This window comes from Salmo salar, chromosome ssa27, assembly GCF_905237065.1.
Source record: "Salmo salar chromosome ssa27, Ssal_v3.1, whole genome shotgun sequence".
In the NCBI taxonomy this organism is placed as follows: domain Eukaryota; kingdom Metazoa; phylum Chordata; class Actinopteri; order Salmoniformes; family Salmonidae; genus Salmo; species Salmo salar.
In genome coordinates this window covers 36,844,400-36,865,580 of record NC_059468.1, presented here as the reverse complement: position 1 = coordinate 36,865,580, position 21,181 = coordinate 36,844,400, and the positions used below count along the sequence as shown (strand labels likewise).

General features: G+C 45.1%; 1 protein-coding gene across 1 annotated transcript; it reads right to left on the bottom strand.

Annotated features, from left to right (window-relative positions):
* Nucleotides 1–11,834: 11,834 nt before the first annotated feature.
* On the bottom strand, nt 11,835–21,130 carry LOC106589027 (cyclin-dependent kinase 5 activator 1). Its single transcript, XM_014178668.2, has 2 exons — nt 20,559–21,130; nt 11,835–14,446 (listed from the first exon to the last, which is right to left on the bottom strand). The coding sequence occupies exon 2, from the start codon at nt 14,274–14,276 to the stop codon at nt 13,290–13,292; it is 987 nt and encodes a 328-aa protein (XP_014034143.1). The 5' UTR covers nt 14,277–14,446; nt 20,559–21,130; the 3' UTR covers nt 11,835–13,289.
* Between the last annotated feature and the right edge of the window lie 51 nt (nt 21,131–21,181).

The following is a 21,181-nucleotide window of genomic DNA, read 5'->3' as shown; positions in this document are numbered from 1 at the left end:
AGGTGTGTGTGTGTGTGTGTGTGTGTGTGTGTGTGTGTGTGTGTGTGTGTGTATGCGTGTGTCAGTCAGAGAGAGGGTATACAGTATAAAGCTCTTAAGCCATGTAAAATAATGTTACCATACAGGATAGGTATATCACCTCAATACTTTATTAAATAATAAACATCATCATAATGAAACAAGGAAACTAAAAATTGCATTCTAACACATGACAAACAAGTTCCATAGTTTTCATGTTGAAGATATCCCTAACAACAGTACTAGAAATACATGTGGTGGCTTTACAAAAGTCACTCTGGGCTCACTTCATTTTTAGTTTCTTCCAATGCCATTGTCAGTGCCCATGGGCAGGTAACCATGGAAACCTGGGGTAAGGGTGGCATCGACCATGAGAGACTGAAAGATTACAGGTCTGTGAGAGACTGAAGGATTACAGGTCTGTGAGAGACTGAAGGATTACAGGTCTGTGAGAGACTGAAGGATTACAGGTCTGTGAGAGACTGAAGGATTACAGGTTTGTGAGAGACTGAAGGATTACAGGTCTGTGAGAGACTGAAGGATTACAGGTCTGTGAGAGACTGAAGGATTACAGGTCTGTGAGAGACTGAAGGATTACAGGTCTGTGAGAGACTGAAGGATTACAGGTCTGCGAGAGACTGAAGGATTACAGGTCTGCGAGAGACTGAAGGATTACAGGTCTGCGAGAGACTGAAGGATTACAGGTCTGTGAGAGGCTGAAGGATTACAGGTCTGTGAGAGACTGAAGGATTACAGGTCTGTGAGAGGCTGAAGGATTACAGGTCTGTGAGAGACTGAAGGATTACAGGTCTGTGAGAGACTGAGTCAAGTCTTTTTGTTTAGGTTTTGTTCTAAGGCTATTTTCCTTTCATAGATTATCAAACGGAAGTATAATGCAGCCTTGGAAATAATCTGAGACGTCGATAAAATGCAGTGCTGCTGGTTAACACGTACAGTCACTGAGGGTGAGGACCAGAGCTGCTTGTTCAGGACTGCCAGTGACTATCCGATCTCTACAATGACTTCCTTTGTGCCCCAATTCATCACATTGTTGCATTGATGAGGCTTTACCATTGATCCCGTTTTTTTATTTTCTTATTTAACTAGACAAGTCAGTTAAGAACAAATTCTTATTTACAACGACGGCCTGCCCCGGTCAAACCCAGACGACAAAGGGCCAATTTTGAAATGGCCCTATTGGACTACCAATCACAGCCGGTGTGATTCAACCTGGATTCAAACCAGGGACTGTAGTGACACCTCTTGCACTGAGATGCAGTGCCTTAGACCACTGCGCCTCTCGGGAGCCCATTGATGAGGCTTCACCATTGATTCATCATTTAATATACACACGGCAGCCTTTACAACATGGCCATGCTTTTGTCTCTGTGATGTCGCCGTGAGAAGATTTACCCAGCCCCTGTTTCACAAGATCCTCAGAGGAAGATTTACCCAGCCCCTGTTTAACAAGATCCTCATCAAAGGAAGTGAGACAAGCACGAATTTGAGACAATTCCTTCCTATAGAAGGCTAGGCATGCATCCCAAATGGCACCCTATTCCCCATAGTGTCATGGTCAAAAGTAGTGCACTATATAGGGAATAGGGTTCCATAGGGCTCTGGTCTAAAGTAGTGCACAATATAGGGAATAGGGTTCCATAGGGCTCTGGTCAAAAGTAGTGCACTATATAGGGAATAGGGTTCTATAGGGCTCTGGTCAAAAGTAGTGCACAATATAGGGAATAGGGTTCCATAGGGCTCTGGTCAAAAGTAGTGCACAATATAGGGAATAGAGTGCCATTTAGGATACATACCCAGCCTCTTAAACTCATCATCCTCCCTCCTGACCCATCTAACTATCACAATGACACCAATTATAGCAGAACTTTTATCACATCTACCATGTTGAGACGGTGTGGTGTCAATAGCTGTGTCTGGGTTCTAGTCAGAGCACTGAGACATAGCTGAGACATTGCTGAGACATAGCGGTGGTGGAAACATGTGACAAACTAGGTCATCATTTCTCACATGATTTCAGACGCTTCAGGATGTTAAAGACAAAGGTTCATCAAAACAAAATGAGAGTACCGGTACTGTAGATTCTCTGTCATTCAGTAAGATAACATCCACAATGACAATAATACTTTAAAGTTGCAGTTATAATTATAACAGTCCTCATGACATAATTACAAACTAATAGTGTTTGACATGAGATCTTCTACCGCGACTAGGGATGAACTGATTTAAGTTAAGGAAATAAAATGCAATAGAAAACACATCAACGTTGTGCTGATCAAAACAAAATGAAGCTTAGATTTGATCAGGTCAAAGCGTTGCCCGGCGATAGCAGACACCCGCATAGAGGATGTTTTGGAGGTGTCGGAGGTGGAACTGCGTTGGAGCTGTCAAATCGCTGAGCAGCTGCTCTTGCGAAGCCACATCAGCCCCACTCACTTTAGAATTTCAGAACGAGAAAAGTATAGGCTATATAGAAATAATTACACAGAGTGGCGCAGCGGTCTAAGGCACCGCATCTCAGTGCTAGAGGCGTCACTACAGACCCTGGTTCGATTCCAGGCTGTATCACAACTGGTTGTGATTGGGAGTCCCATAGGGTGGCGCACAATTGGCCCAGCATTGACCTGGTTTGGCCTAGTTAAATAAAGGTAAAATAAATAAAATATAAATAATGAAGGTTTCTATCATCCTAATGGAGGAGTAGATTACATCTATCATCTATCATCCTAATGGAGGTGTAGATTACATCTATCATCTATCATCCTAATGGAGGTGTAGATTACATCTATCATCTATCATCCTAACTGAGGTGTAGATTACATCTATCATCCTAATAGAGGAGTAGATTACATCTATCATCTATCATCCTAATGGAGGTGTAGATTACATCTATCATCTATCATCCTAATTGAGGTGTAGATTACATCTATCATCTATCATCCTAACTGAGGTGTAGATTACATCTCACATTTCTGTGTTCCAACAAGGCCACATTTGTGTTAATGCGACTCCGTGCAAACAATGGCAATGTCCTCTTTAGGTATAATGCCGGGAGCCATTTGTGTATTTGACAGCACTAACGCAGTTCCACCGTCAAAACACCCGCTATGCAGATGTTGGCTGAAGCTGATCTGACTGAATAGAGCACCTAGTCTATCTATCTGGCATGCACACCACCACTGTAGCTAGACATGACGTGTGGGTTTTTAAAAACGTTTTCCTGTCGTCGGTTCATTTGGTCACACAGCAACATATTTACACCGTACACTTTTCTTCTTCCTTTAAAAGGGATAGTTCAAACCAATTTGTCATTTTGTAACTTGAACTATAACTTTAAGTCTGCACTTTAGACAGACTGTTATAGGTGTGTCCATACATACTGTAGCAGCAAAAACACAACTCACAGAGCACTGGTGACATAGACTTCCTTCACCTCATATCCCCCAAAACCAAAGCTCACGTTAGGCCAAACTAAGGTCTGCCCCAGCTCAAATATTCTGGAAGGTACAATAGTCTTCACTTGAATTCCATTTCCCATTCATGTAATTCATAGAATAGACGTAGGGTCCAAGTCTCCTGTTTTCTTCCTGGTTGAGGCTCCATATTAAGTCCATTTGTAGTGAAGGAGTTCAACCGAGTTCCAGGGTACTAATGAGGTGTTTGATTGGACAGATAGTCACAGTTTCTGTTGAGTAGTATGATATGATTGGTTGAAAACAGAGTGAAAGGTCCCGTTTAGGAATAAGATTGGAGGAACAGTGAATTGATCCCACTCAAGATTTTGTTTGGGTCGGTGGAGGTAAATTAGATAAGGGGTGATCTTCTGAAGGTGAGGGTGGACAGGGTTATGATCCAGCTCAAGGTTTTGTTTGGGTCGGTGGAGGTAAATTAGATAAGGGGTGATCTTCTGAAGGTGAGGGTGGACAGGGTTATGATAGCTAAGGTTTGTTGGGTGGTGGAGGTAAATTAGATAAGGGGTGATCTTCTGAAGGTGAGGGTGGACAGGGTTATGATCCAGCTAAGGTTTTGTTTGTCGGAATAGATAAGGGTGATCTTTGAAGGTGAGGGTGGACAGGGTTATGATCCAGCTCAAGGTTTTGTTTGGGTCGGTGGAGGTAAATTAGATAAGGGGTGATCTTCTGAAGGTGAGGGTGGACAGGGTTATGATCCAGCTCAAGGTTTTGTTTGGGTCGGTGGAGGTAAATTAGAAGGGGTGATCTTCTGAAGGTGAGGGTGGACAGTTGAAAATTTGGGGTGGAGGTAAATTAGATAAGGGGTGATCTTCTGAAGGTGAGGGTGGACAGGGTCAAGGTGGCAGTCACATTATAATGACATAATAACAGAATTAAACTGAAGCGTCTACAGGGCCTATGTGTCTCACCTCTATAACTCCATAAACTACCGCCACTCAGTGAGCTTGTGGTTGTCATGCACAACAGGGTAGTCCCATAGCTGTAAACTGTACGGGACGGATCGGGATTTGACTCTAAGGTCATACACGGTCATGAAACATCATTTTACGATTTCCCTGAAAGATGCAATAATATAACATTAGAAGTACAGGATTTAACTAGAAGTCTCCTGGTGGAAGAAAAACTCTTCCAATACTATGATCCACATGTAATCCCTATCACCCCTACAGACAGTATACAACCTAATCCCTATCACCCCTACAGACAGTATAGTATACAACCTAATCCCCATCACCCCTACAGACAGTATAGTATACAACCTAATCCCCATCACCCCTACAGACAGTATAGTATACAACCTAATCCCCATCACCCCTACAGACAGTATAGTATACAACCTAATCCCCATCACCCCTACAGACAGTATAGTATACAACCTAATCCCCATCACCCCTACAGACAGTATAGTATACAACCTAATCCCCATCCCCCTACAGACAGTATACAACCTAATCCCCATCACCCCTACAGACAGTATAGTATACAACCTAATCCCCATCCCCCTACAGACAGTATACAACCTAATCCCCATCACCCCTACAGACAGTATGGTATACAACCTAATCCCCATCACCCCTACAGACAGTATAGTATACAACCTAATCCCCATCACCCCTACAGACAGTATAGTATACAACCTAATCCCCATCACCCCTACAGACAGTATAGTATACAACCTAATCCCCATCACCCCTACAGACAGTATACAACCTAATCCCCATCACCCCTACAGACAGTATAGTATACAACCTAATCCCTATCACCCCTACAGACAGTATAGTATACAACCTAATCCCCATCACCCCTACAGACAGTATAGTATACAACCTAATCCCTATCACCCCTACAGACAGTATAGTATACAACCTAATCCCCATCACCCCTACAGACAGTATAGTATACAACCTAATCCCTATCACCCCTACAGACAGTATACAACCTAATCCCCATCACCCCTACAGACAGTATACAACCTAATCCCCATCACCCCTACAGACAGTATAGTATACAACCTAATCCCTATCACCCCTACAGACAGCATAGTATACAACCTAATCCCCATCACCCCTACAGACAGTATAGTATACAACCTAATCCCCATCACCCCTACAGACAGTATACAACATAATCCCTATCCCCCTACAGACAGTATAGTATAAAACCTAATCCCCATCACCCCTACAGACAGTATAGAATACAACCTAATCCCCATCAACCCTACAGACAGTATAGTATACAACCTAATCCCTATCACCCCTACAGACAGTATAGTATACAACCTAATCCCCATCACCCCTACAGACAGTATAGAATACAACCTAATCCCCATCACCCCTACAGACAGTATAGTATAGAACCTAATCCCCATCACCCCTACAGACAGTATAGTATACAACCTAATCCCCATCACCCCTACAGACAGTATAGTATAAAACCTAATCCCCATCACCCCTACAGACAGTATAGTATACAACCTAATCCCCATCACCCCTACAGACAGTTTACAACCTAATCCCCATCACCCCTACAGACAGTATAGTATACAACCTAATCCCCATCCCCCTACAGACAGTATGCAACCTAATCCCCATCACCCCTACAGACAGTATAGTATACAACCTAATCCCCATCCCCCTACAGACAGTATACAACCTAATCCCCATCACCCCTACAGACAGTATAGTATACAACCTAATCCCCATCACCCCTACAGACAGTATAGTATAAAACCTAATCCCCATCACCCCTACAGACAGTATAGTATAGAACCTAATCCCTATCCCCCTACACACAGTATAGTATACAACCTAATCCCCATCACCCCTACAGACAGTATAGTATACAACCTAATCCCCATCACCCCTACAGACAGTATAGTATAAAACCTAATCCCCATCACCCCTACAGACAGTATAGTATACAACCTAATCCCCATCCCCCTACAGACAGTATACAACCTAATCCCTATCACCCCTACAGACAGTATAGTATACAACCTAATCCCCATCACCCCTACAGACAGTATAGTATACAACCTAATCCCCATCACCCCTACAGACAGTATACAACCTAATCCCCATCACCCCTACAGACAGTATAGTATACAACCTAATCCCTATCACCCCTACAGACAGCATAGTATACAACCTAATCCCCATCACCCCTACAGACAGTATACAACCTAATCCCCATCACCCCTACAGACAGTATAGTATACAACCTAATCCCCATCACCCCTACAGACAGTATAGTATACAACCTAATCCCCATCCCCCTACAGACAGTATACAACCTAATCCCTATCACCCCTACAGACAGTATAGTATACAACCTAATCCCTATCACCCCTACAGACAGTATACAACCTAATCCCCATCACCCCTACAGACAGTATAGTATACAACCTAATCCCTATCACCCCTACAGACAGTATAGTATACAACCTAATCCCCATCCCCCTACAGACAGTATAGTATACAACCTAATCCCCATCACCCCTACAGACAGCATAGTATACAACCTAATCCCTATCACCCCTACAGACAGTATAGTATACAACCTAATCCCCATCACCCCTACAGACAGTATAGAATACAACCTAATCCCCATCACCCCTACAGACAGTATAGAATACAACCTAATCCCCATCACCCCTACAGACAGTATAGTATACAATCTAATCCCCATCACCCCTACAGACAGTGTAGTATACAACCTAATCCCTATCACCCCTACAGACAGTATACAACCTAATCCCCATCACCCTTACAGACAGTATAGTATACAACCTAATCCCCATCACCCCTACAGACAGCATAGTATACAACCTAATCCCCATCACCCCTACAGACAGCATAGTATACAACCTAATCCCTATCACCCCTACAGACAGTATAGTATACAACCTAATCCCCATCACCCCTACAGACAGTATAGTATACAACCTAATCCCCATCACCCCTACAGACAGTATAGTATACAACCTAATCCCCATCACCCCTACAGACAGTATAGTATACAACCTAATCCCCATCACCCCTACAGACAGTATAGTATACAACCTAATCCCCATCCCCCTACAGACAGTATACAACCTAATCCCCATCACCCCTACAGACAGTATAGTATACAACCTAATCCCCATCACCCCTACAGACAGTATAGTATACAACCTAATCCCCATCACCCCTACAGACAGCATAGTATACAACCTAATCCCTATCACCCCTACAGACAGTCTAGTATACAACCTAATCCCCATCACCCCTACAGACAGTATAGAATACAACCTAATCCCCATCACCCCTACAGACAGTATAGAATACAACCTAATCCCCATCACCCCTACAGACAGTATAGTATACAATCTAATCCCCATCACCCCTACAGACAGTGTAGTATACAACCTAATCCCTATCACCCCTACAGACAGTATACAACCTAATCCCCATCACCCCTACAAACAGTATAGTATACAACCTAATCCCCATCACCCCTACAGACAGCATAGTATACAACCTAATCCCCATCACCCCTACAGACAGCATAGTATACAACCTAATCCCTATCACCCCTACAGACAGTATAGTATACAACCTAATCCCCATCACCCCTACAGACAGTATAGTATACAACCTAATCCCCATCACCCCTACAGACAGTATAGTATACAACCTAATCCCTATCACCCCTACAGACAGTATAGTATACAACCTAATCCCCATCACCCCTACAGACAGTATAGTATACAACCTAATCCCTATCACCCCTACAGACAGTATAGTATACAACCTAATCCCCATCACCCCTACAGACAGTATAGTATACAACCTAATCCCCATCCCCCTACAGACAGTATACAACCTAATCCCCATCACCCCTACAGACAGTATAGTATACAACCTAATCCCCATCACCCCTACAGACAGTATAGTATACAACCTAATCCCCATCACCCCTACAGACAGCATAGTATACAACCTAATCCCTATCACCCCTACAGACAGTATAGTATACAACCTAATCCCCATCACCCCTACAGACAGTATAGAATACAACCTAATCCCCATCACCCCTACAGACAGTATAGAATACAACCTAATCCCCATCACCCCTACAGACAGTATAGTATACAATCTAATCCCCATCACCCCTACAGACAGTGTAGTATACAACCTAATCCCTATCACCCCTACAGACAGTATACAACCTAATCCCCATCACCCCTACAGACAGTATAGTATACAACCTAATCCCCATCACCCCTACAGACAGCATAGTATACAACCTAATCCCTATCACCCCTACAGACAGTATACAACCTAATCCCCATCACCCTTACAGACAGTATAGTATACAACCTAATCCCCATCACCCCTACAGACAGCATAGTATACAACCTAATCCCCATCACCCCTACAGACAGCATAGTATACAACCTAATCCCCATCACCCCTACAGACAGTATAGTATACAACCTAATCCCCATCACCCCTACAGACAGTATAGTATACAACCTAATCCCCATCACCCCTACAGACAGTATAGTATACAACCTAATCCCTATCACCCCTACAGACAGTATAGTATACAACCTAATCCTCATCACCCCTACAGACAGTATAGTATACAACCTAATCCCCATCACCCCTACAGACAGCATAGTATACAACCTAATCCCCATCACCCCTACAGACAGTATAGTATACAACCTAATCCCCATCACCCCTACAGACAGTATAGTATACAACCTAATCCCCATCACCCCTACAGACAGTATAGTATACAACCTAATCCCTATCACCCCTACAGACAGTATAGTATACAACCTAATCCTCATCACCCCTACAGACAGTATAGTATACAACCTAATCCCCATCACCCCTACAGACAGTATAGTATACAACCTAATCCCTATCACCCCTACAGACAGTATACAACCTAATCCTCATCACCCCTACAGACAGTATAGTATACAACCTAATCCCCATCACCCCTACAGACAGTATAGTATACAACCTAATCCCCATCACCCCTACAGACAGTATAGTATACAACCTAATCCCCATCACCCCTACAGACGATAGTATACAACCTAATCCCCATCACCCCTACAGACAGTATAGTATACAACCTAATCCCTATCACCCCTACAGACAGTATAGTATACAACCTAATCCCCATCACCCCTACAGACTAGTATACAACCTAATCCCCATCACCCCTACAGACAGTATAGTATACAACCTAATCCCTATCACCCCTACAGACAGTATAGTATACAACCTAATCCCTATCACCCCTACAGACAGTATAGTATACAACCTAATCCCCATCACCCCTACAGACAGTATAGTATACAACCTAATCCCTATCACCCCTACAGACAGTATAGTATACAACCTAATCCCCATCACCCCTACAGACAGTATAGTATACAACCTAATCCCCATCACCCCTACAGACAGTATAGTATACAACCTAATCCCCATCACCCCTACAGACAGTATAGTATACAACCTAATCCCCATCACCCCTACAGACAGTATACAACCTAATCCCCATCACCCCTACAGACAGAGTATACAACCTAATCCCCATCACCCCTACAGACAGTATAGTATACAACCTAATCCCCATCACCCCTACAGACAGAGTATACAACCTAATCCCCATCACCCCTACAGACGTGTAGTATACAACCTAATCCCCATCACCCCTACAGACAGTATAGTATACAACCTAATCCCCATCACCCCTACAGACAGTATAGTATACAACCTAATCCCCATCACCCCTACAGACATAGTATACAACCTAATCCCCATCACCCCTACAGACAGTATAGTATACAACCTAATCCCCATCACCCCTACAGACAGTATAGTATACAACCTAATCCCCATCACCCCTACAGACATGTATACAACCTAATCCCCATCACCCCTACAGACAGTATAGTATACAACCTAATCCCCATCACCCCTACAGACGTATAGTATACAACCTAATCCCCATCACCCCTACAGACAGTATAGTATACAACCTAATCCCCATCACCCCTACAGACAGTATAGTATACAACCTAATCCCCATCACCCCTACAGACATAGTATACAACCTAATCCCTATCACCCCTACAGACAGTATACAACCTAATCCCCATCACCCCTACAGACAGTATAGTATACAACCTAATCCCCATCACCCCTACAGACAGTATAGTATACAACCTAATCCCTATCACCCCTACAGACAGTATAGTATACAACCTAATCCCCATCACCCCTACAGACAGTGTAGTATACAACCTAATCCCCATCACCCCTACAGACGGAACATCAAGATAAATAGATGTGTATGTGCACAGCTTATAGACAGAGAAAACGCAACCCTCTGTCTTCTGGTCTCGTCCTGACTGACACACACAAACACATTAGCATACGATTTAGATTAAAATGTGTGAACCAGAAAGGGTTCATGTTGTAAAGAGGTAAACAACAAGCCTATTGGTTGTGTTCCAAATGGGACCCTATTCCCTATATAGTGCACTACTACCCTAAATGCCCTGGTAATAAAAAGTAATGCACTATAAACGTTATAGATTTACTATTTGAGACACTGCCAGGGTCCCTAGAAGCTGCTTCATGTCAGCTGAGGACTTGTGTATGTTTGTGTGTGTCTGTCTGAGATTGATGGAGGGGGTGGGACTAGAAGAAGAAGGGAGGAGAGGGGGGACAGAGGTGGATGGAAGGGGTGGGGCTAGAGGAAGAAGGGAGGAGGGGGGACAGAATTGGATGGAAGGGGTGGGGCTAGAAGAAGAAGGGAGGAGAGGGGGACAGAGGTGGATGGAAGGGGTGGGGCTAGAGGAAGAAGGGAGGAGAGGGGGAAAGAGGTGGATGGAAGGGGTGGGGCTAGAGGAAGAAGGGAGGAGAGGGGGGGACAGAGGTGGATGGAAGGGGTGGGGCTAGAAGAAGAAGGGAGGAGAGGGGGGACAGAGGTGGATGGAGGGGGTGGGGCTAGAAGAAGAAGGGAGGAGAGGGGACAGAGGTAGATGGAGGGGGTGGGGCTAGAGGAAGAAGGGAGGAGAGGGGGGGGAGAGGTGGATGGAGGGGGTGGGGCTAGAGGAAGAAGGGAGGAGAGGGGGACAGAGGTGGATGGAAGGGGTGGGGCTAGAAGAAGAAGGGAGGAGAGGGCGGAAAGAGGTGGATGGAAGGGGTGGGGCTAGAAGAAGAAGGGAGGAGAGGGGGACAGAGGTGGATGGAAGGGGTGGGGCTAGAGGACGAAGGGAGGAGAGGGGGACAGAGGTGGATGGAAGGGGTGGGGCTAGAGGACGAAGGGAGGAGAGGGGGACAGAGGTGGATGGAGGGGGTGGGGCTAGAGGAAGAAGGGAGGTGAAAAGGAGGAAAGGTAATCTCGTTAATACCACAGCTGCAGCGGGCAGGTGCCCTGATGACAGGCACAGCCAGGGAACAAAGGACTGACGGGGTTAAACAGCTGATGACCCTCAGTGACGCCCACTGCACAACACACACACACACACACACACACACACACACACACACACACACACACACACACACACACACACACACACACACACACACACACACACGCAAAATAAGGGCATACTTTGCTTCCACCAGGAGACCCCTTAGATGAAATGATAGCTGGAGTGTTAGAGACAAATGGCCCTGCACCCTTCAGGCATTCCAAATGAAACCCTAATCCTTATGTAGTGCCCTACTTTTGACCTATGGACTCCGGTCAAAAATAGTGCACTATTTAGGAAATATTTGAGTCTGTTGAGTTCTATCAAAGTCATCTATTTATAAGTAATGATACCCATGATCTTCTAGGTAACAACGCTGTTGATAAAATGCCATTCCCTTGGGTTGTTAATGACCCAACCAATCACTTTGTATAACCTCTGACCCCTGACTCTGCATGTGGTTGTGATGATGCATTTTCTTCTAGATCTGACACTAACAACTGACCCATGTAAACAGATGTAACGATCACATTCCGATAGGGAGTCTTGGCTGTAGGGGGGAGAGGAGAGGGAGGAGAGGGGGGAGAGAGGGGAGGAGTGAGAGGGGGGACAGGGGAGGGGGGAGAGAGGGAGAGGGGAGTGGTGAGAGGGGAGACAGGAGAGTATTTCTATTTCTGTTCCTCCAGCTCACTGAGACTCAAGAGGTGAGAGTGGGGTCAACAAGGACAGGCGGGCTAAAAGGTCATTCAAGTAAAATCAGGTGAGTCTTCCGTAACATAGAAGGGCTTGTGTTGAAAACACAACATAAGACACCAACCCCATTGACGACACGTCGAATTCTAATTGTGTCTTAGGGGGAACGGTTCCCCCCCCCCCCTGTTGAAATATGGATGGCTGATAGGAGGATAAAGTAGGGTCTTGTGATATACCATAACACCTTGCAACTCAACTCTGGACCTCGAAGCCTCTCTAATTAGGGACTGGTTTACAGCTGGGACACCAGGTGGGTACAATTAATTAGCAGGTAGAACAGAAAACCAGCAGGCTCCGGACCTCATAAGGTAAGATTTGAATACCCCTGCCATAAGATAGTGGGGGGGGGGGGGCATGACAAGCAGCTGATGGAATGATCCAACCGTGTCAGTGACAGTCATGATAGGCCAGTAGGTTCCTTCCCCCCTGTGTTACATGCTTGGATGTAGGGGACAGGAGGGGGAAATGTTTGGCAGATAGGAGAAGGGGGGATGGGGATGGAGATTGGGGGGGGTTGTACCCCTCTACCCCTCCTCTCACCGGTCCAGCACTCGGCTGTAGTCCTGTGGGCCGCAGCCCCCCTCACTCTTAAGCTCGGCAAACACGTGGGTGAAGAAGTGGGGATCGGCGTTGATGCGTAGCATCTTGGTGCTGGTGGCGTCGATGATGGCAAGGCATCGGTCCCAAAACGCCTCTTTGCCAGCCTCCACCAGGAAAGGCTTCAGTGGGTAGGAGATCTCATTGCCCATGTAGGAGTAGGACAGGTAGAGGCAGGTGAGCAGAGTGGCCTGAAGCTCGTGCTCCGACGACACCAGGTCCCCATCCACCACATTTCGACACAGCATGTAGACAAACACGACGTTGGCTGGCGTCACGAAGGCCTGATCCTGCCAGCCCTGGAGGAGTAGAGACCGGTCCACCGCCCGCACCCACAGCACTGGGTCCGCCGGTGAGAGGTGTTTCAGCCGATAGCAGCGGCCACACAGGAACTCACCCAAGCAGCGGAGGAGTTCACTAGTGGACGCCTGGATGATGACGCGCTTGGGGGACGAAGCGCCCATTCCTTGATGGGGCACTTTTTTGACGGAGGGTAGCTGCTGGGGCTTAATGCCCATCTCATAGCCGCAGTGCCCCTGGCCAAAGCCTATCCCCAGGCCTAGTCCCGCTGGCCTGTTGTAGCTGGAGAGGTTGGCACAGGATAGAGACTTCTTGACATTCTCCTGGTTGAGATGCAACACCGGGTCCTTCTGGTAAATGTTGTTGTTGTTGAGGGGGTCTCCGAGCAACCCAGGACCCCCAGAACATTTCTTAGAACCCCCTCGTTTCTTGGTGGTGGCAACCAGGCGTTTCCAGGTGAGCGCCGGGAGGAAGATTGACTGGCCTCGTTTCAGGCCGCCGGTGTGGTCTTTCTGAGTGTTGAGCGATCGGCTGCTCAGCCTCGGGTAGTGGTTGAGCGAACCGGGGCGCGTGTCGTAGTAGCTGTTCTTCCTGGATGCAGGGGACAGTGACAGTACTGCACCCATGGTGATTCAGTGATCTATTATACTGGCTTTGTGAGGTCGGATTTGGACAGGGCTGAGATGGAGGCACAGTTCTCTCCTGTTTAACTCTTTAAATTTAGTTGAATTTAGAGACAAACGTTTCCCAGTTGGTGCTGACACTAGTCAAATGCCCATGATGACATTGCCATTATCTGCAACACAAGAACAGCAAACATTTATGATGTTGTGAATAAAAAAGCAAATAGCCTACTTAAACTTTTAAAATATTACATTTTTATATTTTTCTCTCAAACATTTACATTCGCTAATGTCCTGTCAAGCAACGCTGTGCACCTGCGTCCCACCAGACTGCTATTTGCACAAGCATATCAATACATTCAGCGCCTTCGGAATGTATTCATACCCCTTGACTTATTCCACATTTTGTTGTGTTACAGCCTGAATTCAAAATGGATTACATAGATTTTTTTCTCACACCCATATACACACACAATACCCCATAATGATAAAGTGAAAATAAAATACAGAAATATGTCATTTACAAGTATTCTCACCCCTATGTCAATACATGTTAGAATCACTTTTGGAAGCGATTACAGGTTTGAGTATTTCTGGGTAAGTATCTAAGAGCTTTCATACCTGGATTGTAAAATATTTGCACATTATTATTTTTTAAATCCTTCATGCTCTGTCAAGTTGGTTGTGGCTCATCGCAAGACAGCCATTTTCAAGTCTTGCCATAGATTTTCAAGACGATTTAAGTCAAAACTGTAACTTAGCCACTCAGAAACATTCAAAGTCATCTTGGTAAGCAAGTCCAGTGTATATGTGGTATTGTGTTTTAGGTTATTGTTCTGCTGAAAGGTGAATTTATCTACCAGTGTCTGAACCAGGTGTTCCTCCTAAGATTTTGCCTGCGCTTAGCTCTATTCTATTTATTGTTATCATAAAGAACTCCCTAGTCCTTGCCGATGACAAGCATACCCATAACATGATGCAGCCACCACCATGCTTTAAAATATGAAGAGTTGTACTCAGTGATGAGTTGTGTTGGATTTGAATTGTGGAGTAACTGCAACGTTGTTGATCCATTCTCAGTTTTCTCCTATCACAGCCATTAAACTCTGAGTGTTTTACAGTGGAATAGAGAGAATTTTAACTACTTTGCAAATATGAAACCAACAGACAACCATAATATCAGTCAAAAATATCAAATTTGCAGTTTATGCTACAAAATCAACTTTATCAAATCAAAATCATCATATCAAATGTTATTGGTCACATACACATGGTTAGAAGCAGTTTTAAAAATAGATTCTATTTGACTCAAAATTCCATGTTGGCAGAATAGATGGATGCAGCATGATTAATATAATTCACAAATACATTTCTTGGTAGTCCAAAAAATATTGCTATAAGGTTGTATAAATCACAGCTGCTCTGGTACATTGTTTGCTGCCTCCTTTCAGGATGCGATAATTCAGTTTCAATGACTCAATATATTGGACAAAAGCAGACGAATGTAACTAAGACTGGGAATGTCGATACAATCAAACTAGCAAGGGCAATGACCACAAGTCAGTCATAACGTAGCTAATAGGCTTGCGTACCTATTTATGTAGCTATTTATTTAGCAAGCTAAAAACACGGAGCCTAACGTTAGCTACCTAGCTAGCTACTAGCTAGCTGCTGGGAGGATGTCATGTCATTGGAGGAGTTGGTGAGGGACCATCTTTTTCCCCTCATCATAGCCGCGGGAAGGAGGGGTGCTGAGGGTGCTGCTGCAAACCCTGAAAAATCATAGTAAAAAAATATGTATATACAAATATTTTTGAGTAGTGCACTGGGCCTTTCTTGGTCCTGCATTAGTGGACCAATACAGCCGTCAAATCACTCTCATCTGAGTGTGCCAGAGAGTGTAGAATAACTGATACATTTACAAACGTGCAAGATCCGCTGACTATGACCGGTGTAAGTAAACGATGGCAAAAAAAATGTAATTGTTAGTCACTAACGCTCTGGATAACATGTAAACAGCCTAACCAGCTCTGCTGGAGAGAGTAAAACGGTCAAGTAGATAACGTGTAAACAGCCTAACCAGCTCTGCTGGGGAGAGTAAAACGGTCAGAGGGAGGTGCTCTCTCATTTGTGTCCTGAAGTAGATGGCAAGCTAGCCAACTTTAGCCAATTAGCTTGGGTGCTTGACTGCTGTTGTGAGCATCATCCCTACTCCTCGGGCACGAGGCAATTTACGAACGCACCCTTAGTTGTCAATCAAATGCATTTGACATCAATCAAATGGGAGGGCAGACAGGCAAGTTCCCATTCAGTTGTCAAGTTCCCATTCAGTTGGGTGGGTTGGGCAAAGCATGCATTGACAGGCAGGCTACAGAAGGACAAGCAGGCTACTATACCCCATCGTTTATCAGAGCAATTCTGATGGCCAACTAGCTGAAAAAGTTTAAGAGGGTTTGTCTAATGTTTTGTCGTTAGATTTGAGCTTATCTCACTCTGGCATTAGTTGTTGATCTTGCTGTTGTTGATGTGCATAAAATAGGGAGCGATAGCCTACCTTTTCACGGTTGTTTGATCAATAGGACTGTTAAGTTCCCAAATGTAAGAGGACTCCCATAGTATTTACATATTTGCAGAAATCCATTCAGGTGCATTTTTGTGTCTTTTTGGCAAATGCGTTAATTCTAATGATCTAAAGTTGCGCTGTTGATACTGCCAGTTCAAAGTGAATGATGGCAGGCCTGTGTGGCAAATGGCTTATTTGCATAAAGACCTACTGTAGCTATGATTGGCTATGGCGCACCGGTCTGCATAGACTCTGGTCCTGGACGAGACAGCTGTTTTTTTGTTTTATTTACTGCAGTGTCTATTCAATTTCAAAAAATGCCGTACTGTACATCATTCCCAAACATTACGATATCTTAGTGCTAGCTTGTCAGACTTTTTTTGTTTGTTAAGTGTCATATTCTTCCTTGGACATATGAACAGATTTTAATAACATTTCATGTTGCTAAAACGCTGTCAGTTTCACTTTATAGTCGCCACTGGCCTCATGGTGAATTCCCTGAGCGGTTTCTTTGAGAGGCATTGGAAAACCTCCCTCCCTGTGGTTTGGAATTCACTGCTTGACTGAGGGACTGTACAGATAATTGTATGGCTCCTGAGTGGTGCAGTGGTCTAAGGCACTGCATCTCAGTGCTAGAGGAGTCACTACAGACCTGAGTGGAACAGCGGTCTAAGACACTGCATCTCAGTGCTAGAGGAGTCACTACAGACCTGAGTGGAACAGCGGTCTAAGACACTGCATCTCAGTGCTAGAGGAGTCACTACAGACCTGAGTGGAACAGCGGTCTAAGACACTGCATCTCAGTGCTAGAGGAGTCACTACAGACCTGAGTGGAACAGCGGTCTAAGACACTGCATCACAGAGCTAGAGGAGTCACTACAGACCTGAGTGGAACAGCGGTCTAAGACACTGCATCGCAGAGCTAGAGGAGTCACTACAGACCTGAGTGGAACAGCGGTCTAAGACACTGCATCACAGAGCTAGAGGAGTCACTACAGACCTGAGTGGAACAGCGGTCTAAGACACTGCATCACAGAACTAGAGGAGTCACTACAGACCTGAGTGGAACAGCGGTCTAAGACACTGCATCTCAGGGCTAGAGGAGTCACTACAGGCCTGAGTGGAACAGCGGTCTAAGACACTGCATCTCAGAGCTAGAGGAGTCACTACAGACCTGAGTGCAACAGCGGTCTAAGACACTGCATCGCAGAGCTAGAGGAGTCACTACAGACCTGAGTGGAACAGCGGTCTAAGACACTGCATCGCAGAGCTAGAGGAGTCACTACAGACCTGAGTGGAACAGCGGTCTAAGACACTGCATCTCAGTGCTAGAGGAGTCACTACAGACCTGAGTGGAACAGCGGTCTAAGACACTGCATCACAGAGCTAGAGGAGTCACTACAGACCTGAGTGGAACAGCGGTCTAAGACACTGCATCACAGAGCTAGAGGAGTCACTACAGACCTGAGTGGAACAGCGGTCTAAGACACTGCATCTCAGTGCTAGAGGAGTCACTACAGACCTGAGTGGAACAGTGGTCTAAGACACTGCATCTCAGAGCTAGAGGAGTCACTACAGACCTGAGTGGAACAGCGGTCTAAGACACTGCATCACAGAGCTAGAGGAGTCACTACAGACCTGAGTGGAACAGCGGTCTAAGACACTGCATCTCAGAGCTAGAGGAGTCACTACAGACCTGAGTGGAACAGCGGTCTAAGGCACTGCATCACAGAGCTAGAGGAGTCACTACAGACCTGAGTGGCACAGCGGTCTAAGACACTGCATCGCAGAGCTAGAGGAGTCACTACAGACCTGAGTGGAACAGCGGTCTAAGACACTGCATCACAGAGCTAGAGGAGTCACTACAGACCTGAGTGGAACAGCGGTCTAAGACACTGCATCACAGAACTAGAGGAGTCACTACAGACCTGAGTGGAACAGCGGTCTAAGACACTGCATCTCAGAGCTAGAGGAGTCACTACAGACCTGAGTGGAACAGCGGTCTAAGACACTGCATCGCAGAGCTAGAGGAGTCACTACAGACCTGAGTGGAACAGCGGTCTAAGACACTGCATCGCAGAGCTAGAGGAGTCACTACAGACCTGAGTGGAACAGCGGTCTAAGACACTGCATCTCAGAGCTAGAGGAGTCACTACAGACCTGAGTGGAACAGCGGTCTAAGACACTGCATCACAGAGCTAGAGGAGTCACTACAGACCTGAGTGGAACAGCGGTCTAAGGCACTGCATCACAGAGCTAGAGGAGTCACTACAGACCTGAGTGGAACAGCGGTCTAAGACACTGCATCACAGAGCTAGAGGAGTCACTACAGACCTGAGTGGAACAGCGGTCTAAGACACTGCATCTCAGAGCTAGAGGAGTCACTACAGACCTGAGTGGAACAGCGGTCTAAGACACTGCATCTCAGTGCTAGAGGAGTCACTACAGACCTGAGTGGAACAGCGGTCTAAGACACTGCATCACAGAACTAGAGGAGTCACTACAGACCTGAGTGGAACAGCGGTCTAAGACACTGCATCACAGAGCTAGAGGAGTCACTACAGACCTGAGTGGAACAGCGGTCTAAGACACTGCATCTCAGTGCTAGAGACATCACTACAGACCCTGGTTTGATTCCACGCTGTATCACAACCGGCCATGATTGGGAGTCCCATAGGGCGTTGCACAATTGGCCCAGCGTCACCCGGGTTATGGTCTGACAGCATTTTAGCAACATGAAATGTTATTCAAATCTGTTCATATGTCCAAGGAAGAATATGACACTTAACAACAAAAAAAGTCTGACAAGCTAGCACTAAGATATGGTAATAAATAGTAGGCCGTCATTGTAAATAAGAATTTGTTCTTAACTGACTTTCCTAGTTAAATAAAGGTTAAATATAAAAAATTGAAATAACATTTGTGGGGTACAGAGATGAATGAGGTAGTCATTCAAAAATCATGTTGAACACTATTATTGCACACAAAGTGAGTCCATGCATCTTATTATGTGACTTGTTAAGCACATTTTTACTCCTGAATTTATTTCGGCTTGCCATAACAAAGGAGTTGAATACTTATTGACGCAAGACATTCATTTGTAAAAATTTCAAAAAACAATTCACTTTGACATTATGGGGTGTAGGTGATAAAAACAAGTGACAAAAATGTTAAATTCAGACAGCAAAATGTTGAAAAAGTAAAGGGGTTTGAATACTTTCTGAAGGCACTGTATCTCTGGTCCAGGGCGTTAGTGCGCGTTCTTCTACTATCCTCTACGAACAGCCTGGACGCCCGGGACCAGAGCTAGTCCAGACAATTCCCTAGTGTGAGGACCGTTCCTCATGCGCCAGTCTCCACAAAAGTCACCAGACTGACCCAAATAGAATATCCGCGCAGCTATAATTGTTGAATCAATTCAACACATTGTTGTAGCCTACTGCAGTGCGCTAAGGAAATAAATAGTCGATTTCCATGCACAATGATATTCTAGGGCAGGCTACAATGTGTCAGTGCGCACTTTAACAAGATTTTTTTAAAAGCCGATAAAAACAAGCTCTCTGACAAACATACAACTACACAATCAATGAAAATCCATTTGCCATAATAACATTTTTAAATAATTATCAATGAGAAATAAATACAATTTCAAAATCCAAACAGGTCATATTTTTTCCAAAAGGCAAACAAACAAACAATGCAAACAGAAGAGATATGCTCACCTAGCCTATGTATGGCTATATCATCGGATGTCCGATGGCAGTACCAACCCGTTGTCCATTATCGCCTATCTGCAGTCCGTGATTTACAGAACATGGACTGCCTGTGGGGAGGTAACATTGACAACTGTTCACATGAGTGCAGAAATTATTGATTCATTTCAAGAAGCGCTTCTGAGCGCTTTGTTATTCTCAGGGCAGCAGCGTAGAAGCCGTCCGTCTCGGCCAAGTCGGGTGCAGGTGTCCAGCGCCGCGTAATAGCTGCTGCAGACTAAATCCAAAAGGCTGCTCCGTTATAGAGTAGAAATTCTTCTGTCAGTCGAGTCTCCATCTCAAAGGGATGACAACGCAAACTTTCACTTGGATATCTGACCACACTGTCCTTTTCAATGGATTTCATCCTTGTGTGCAGAACAGCCTATCCAGAACTTTATGTAAATACAAAGTGCTTCGAAAGCAGACAGATTACCAGGGGTAAAATAATCTGTGTCAGTCCCTCATATCGGTAACCGGACGTTCCGACTAGAAGTGGTGCCTCCGCTTGACAACTCTTCTCTTCGCTCCAAAATATTGGCCGCTGTGTGGGCGTGGGTGTAGGCGTGAACCTATTCAAGTAAGTAAGTAAA

What these genes read in the sequence shown, in the direction of transcription:
- LOC106589027 (XM_014178668.2), bottom strand. Translation starts at nt 14,276, where the DNA reads ATGGGTGCAGTACTGTCACTGTCCCCTGCATCCAGGAAGAACAGCTAC.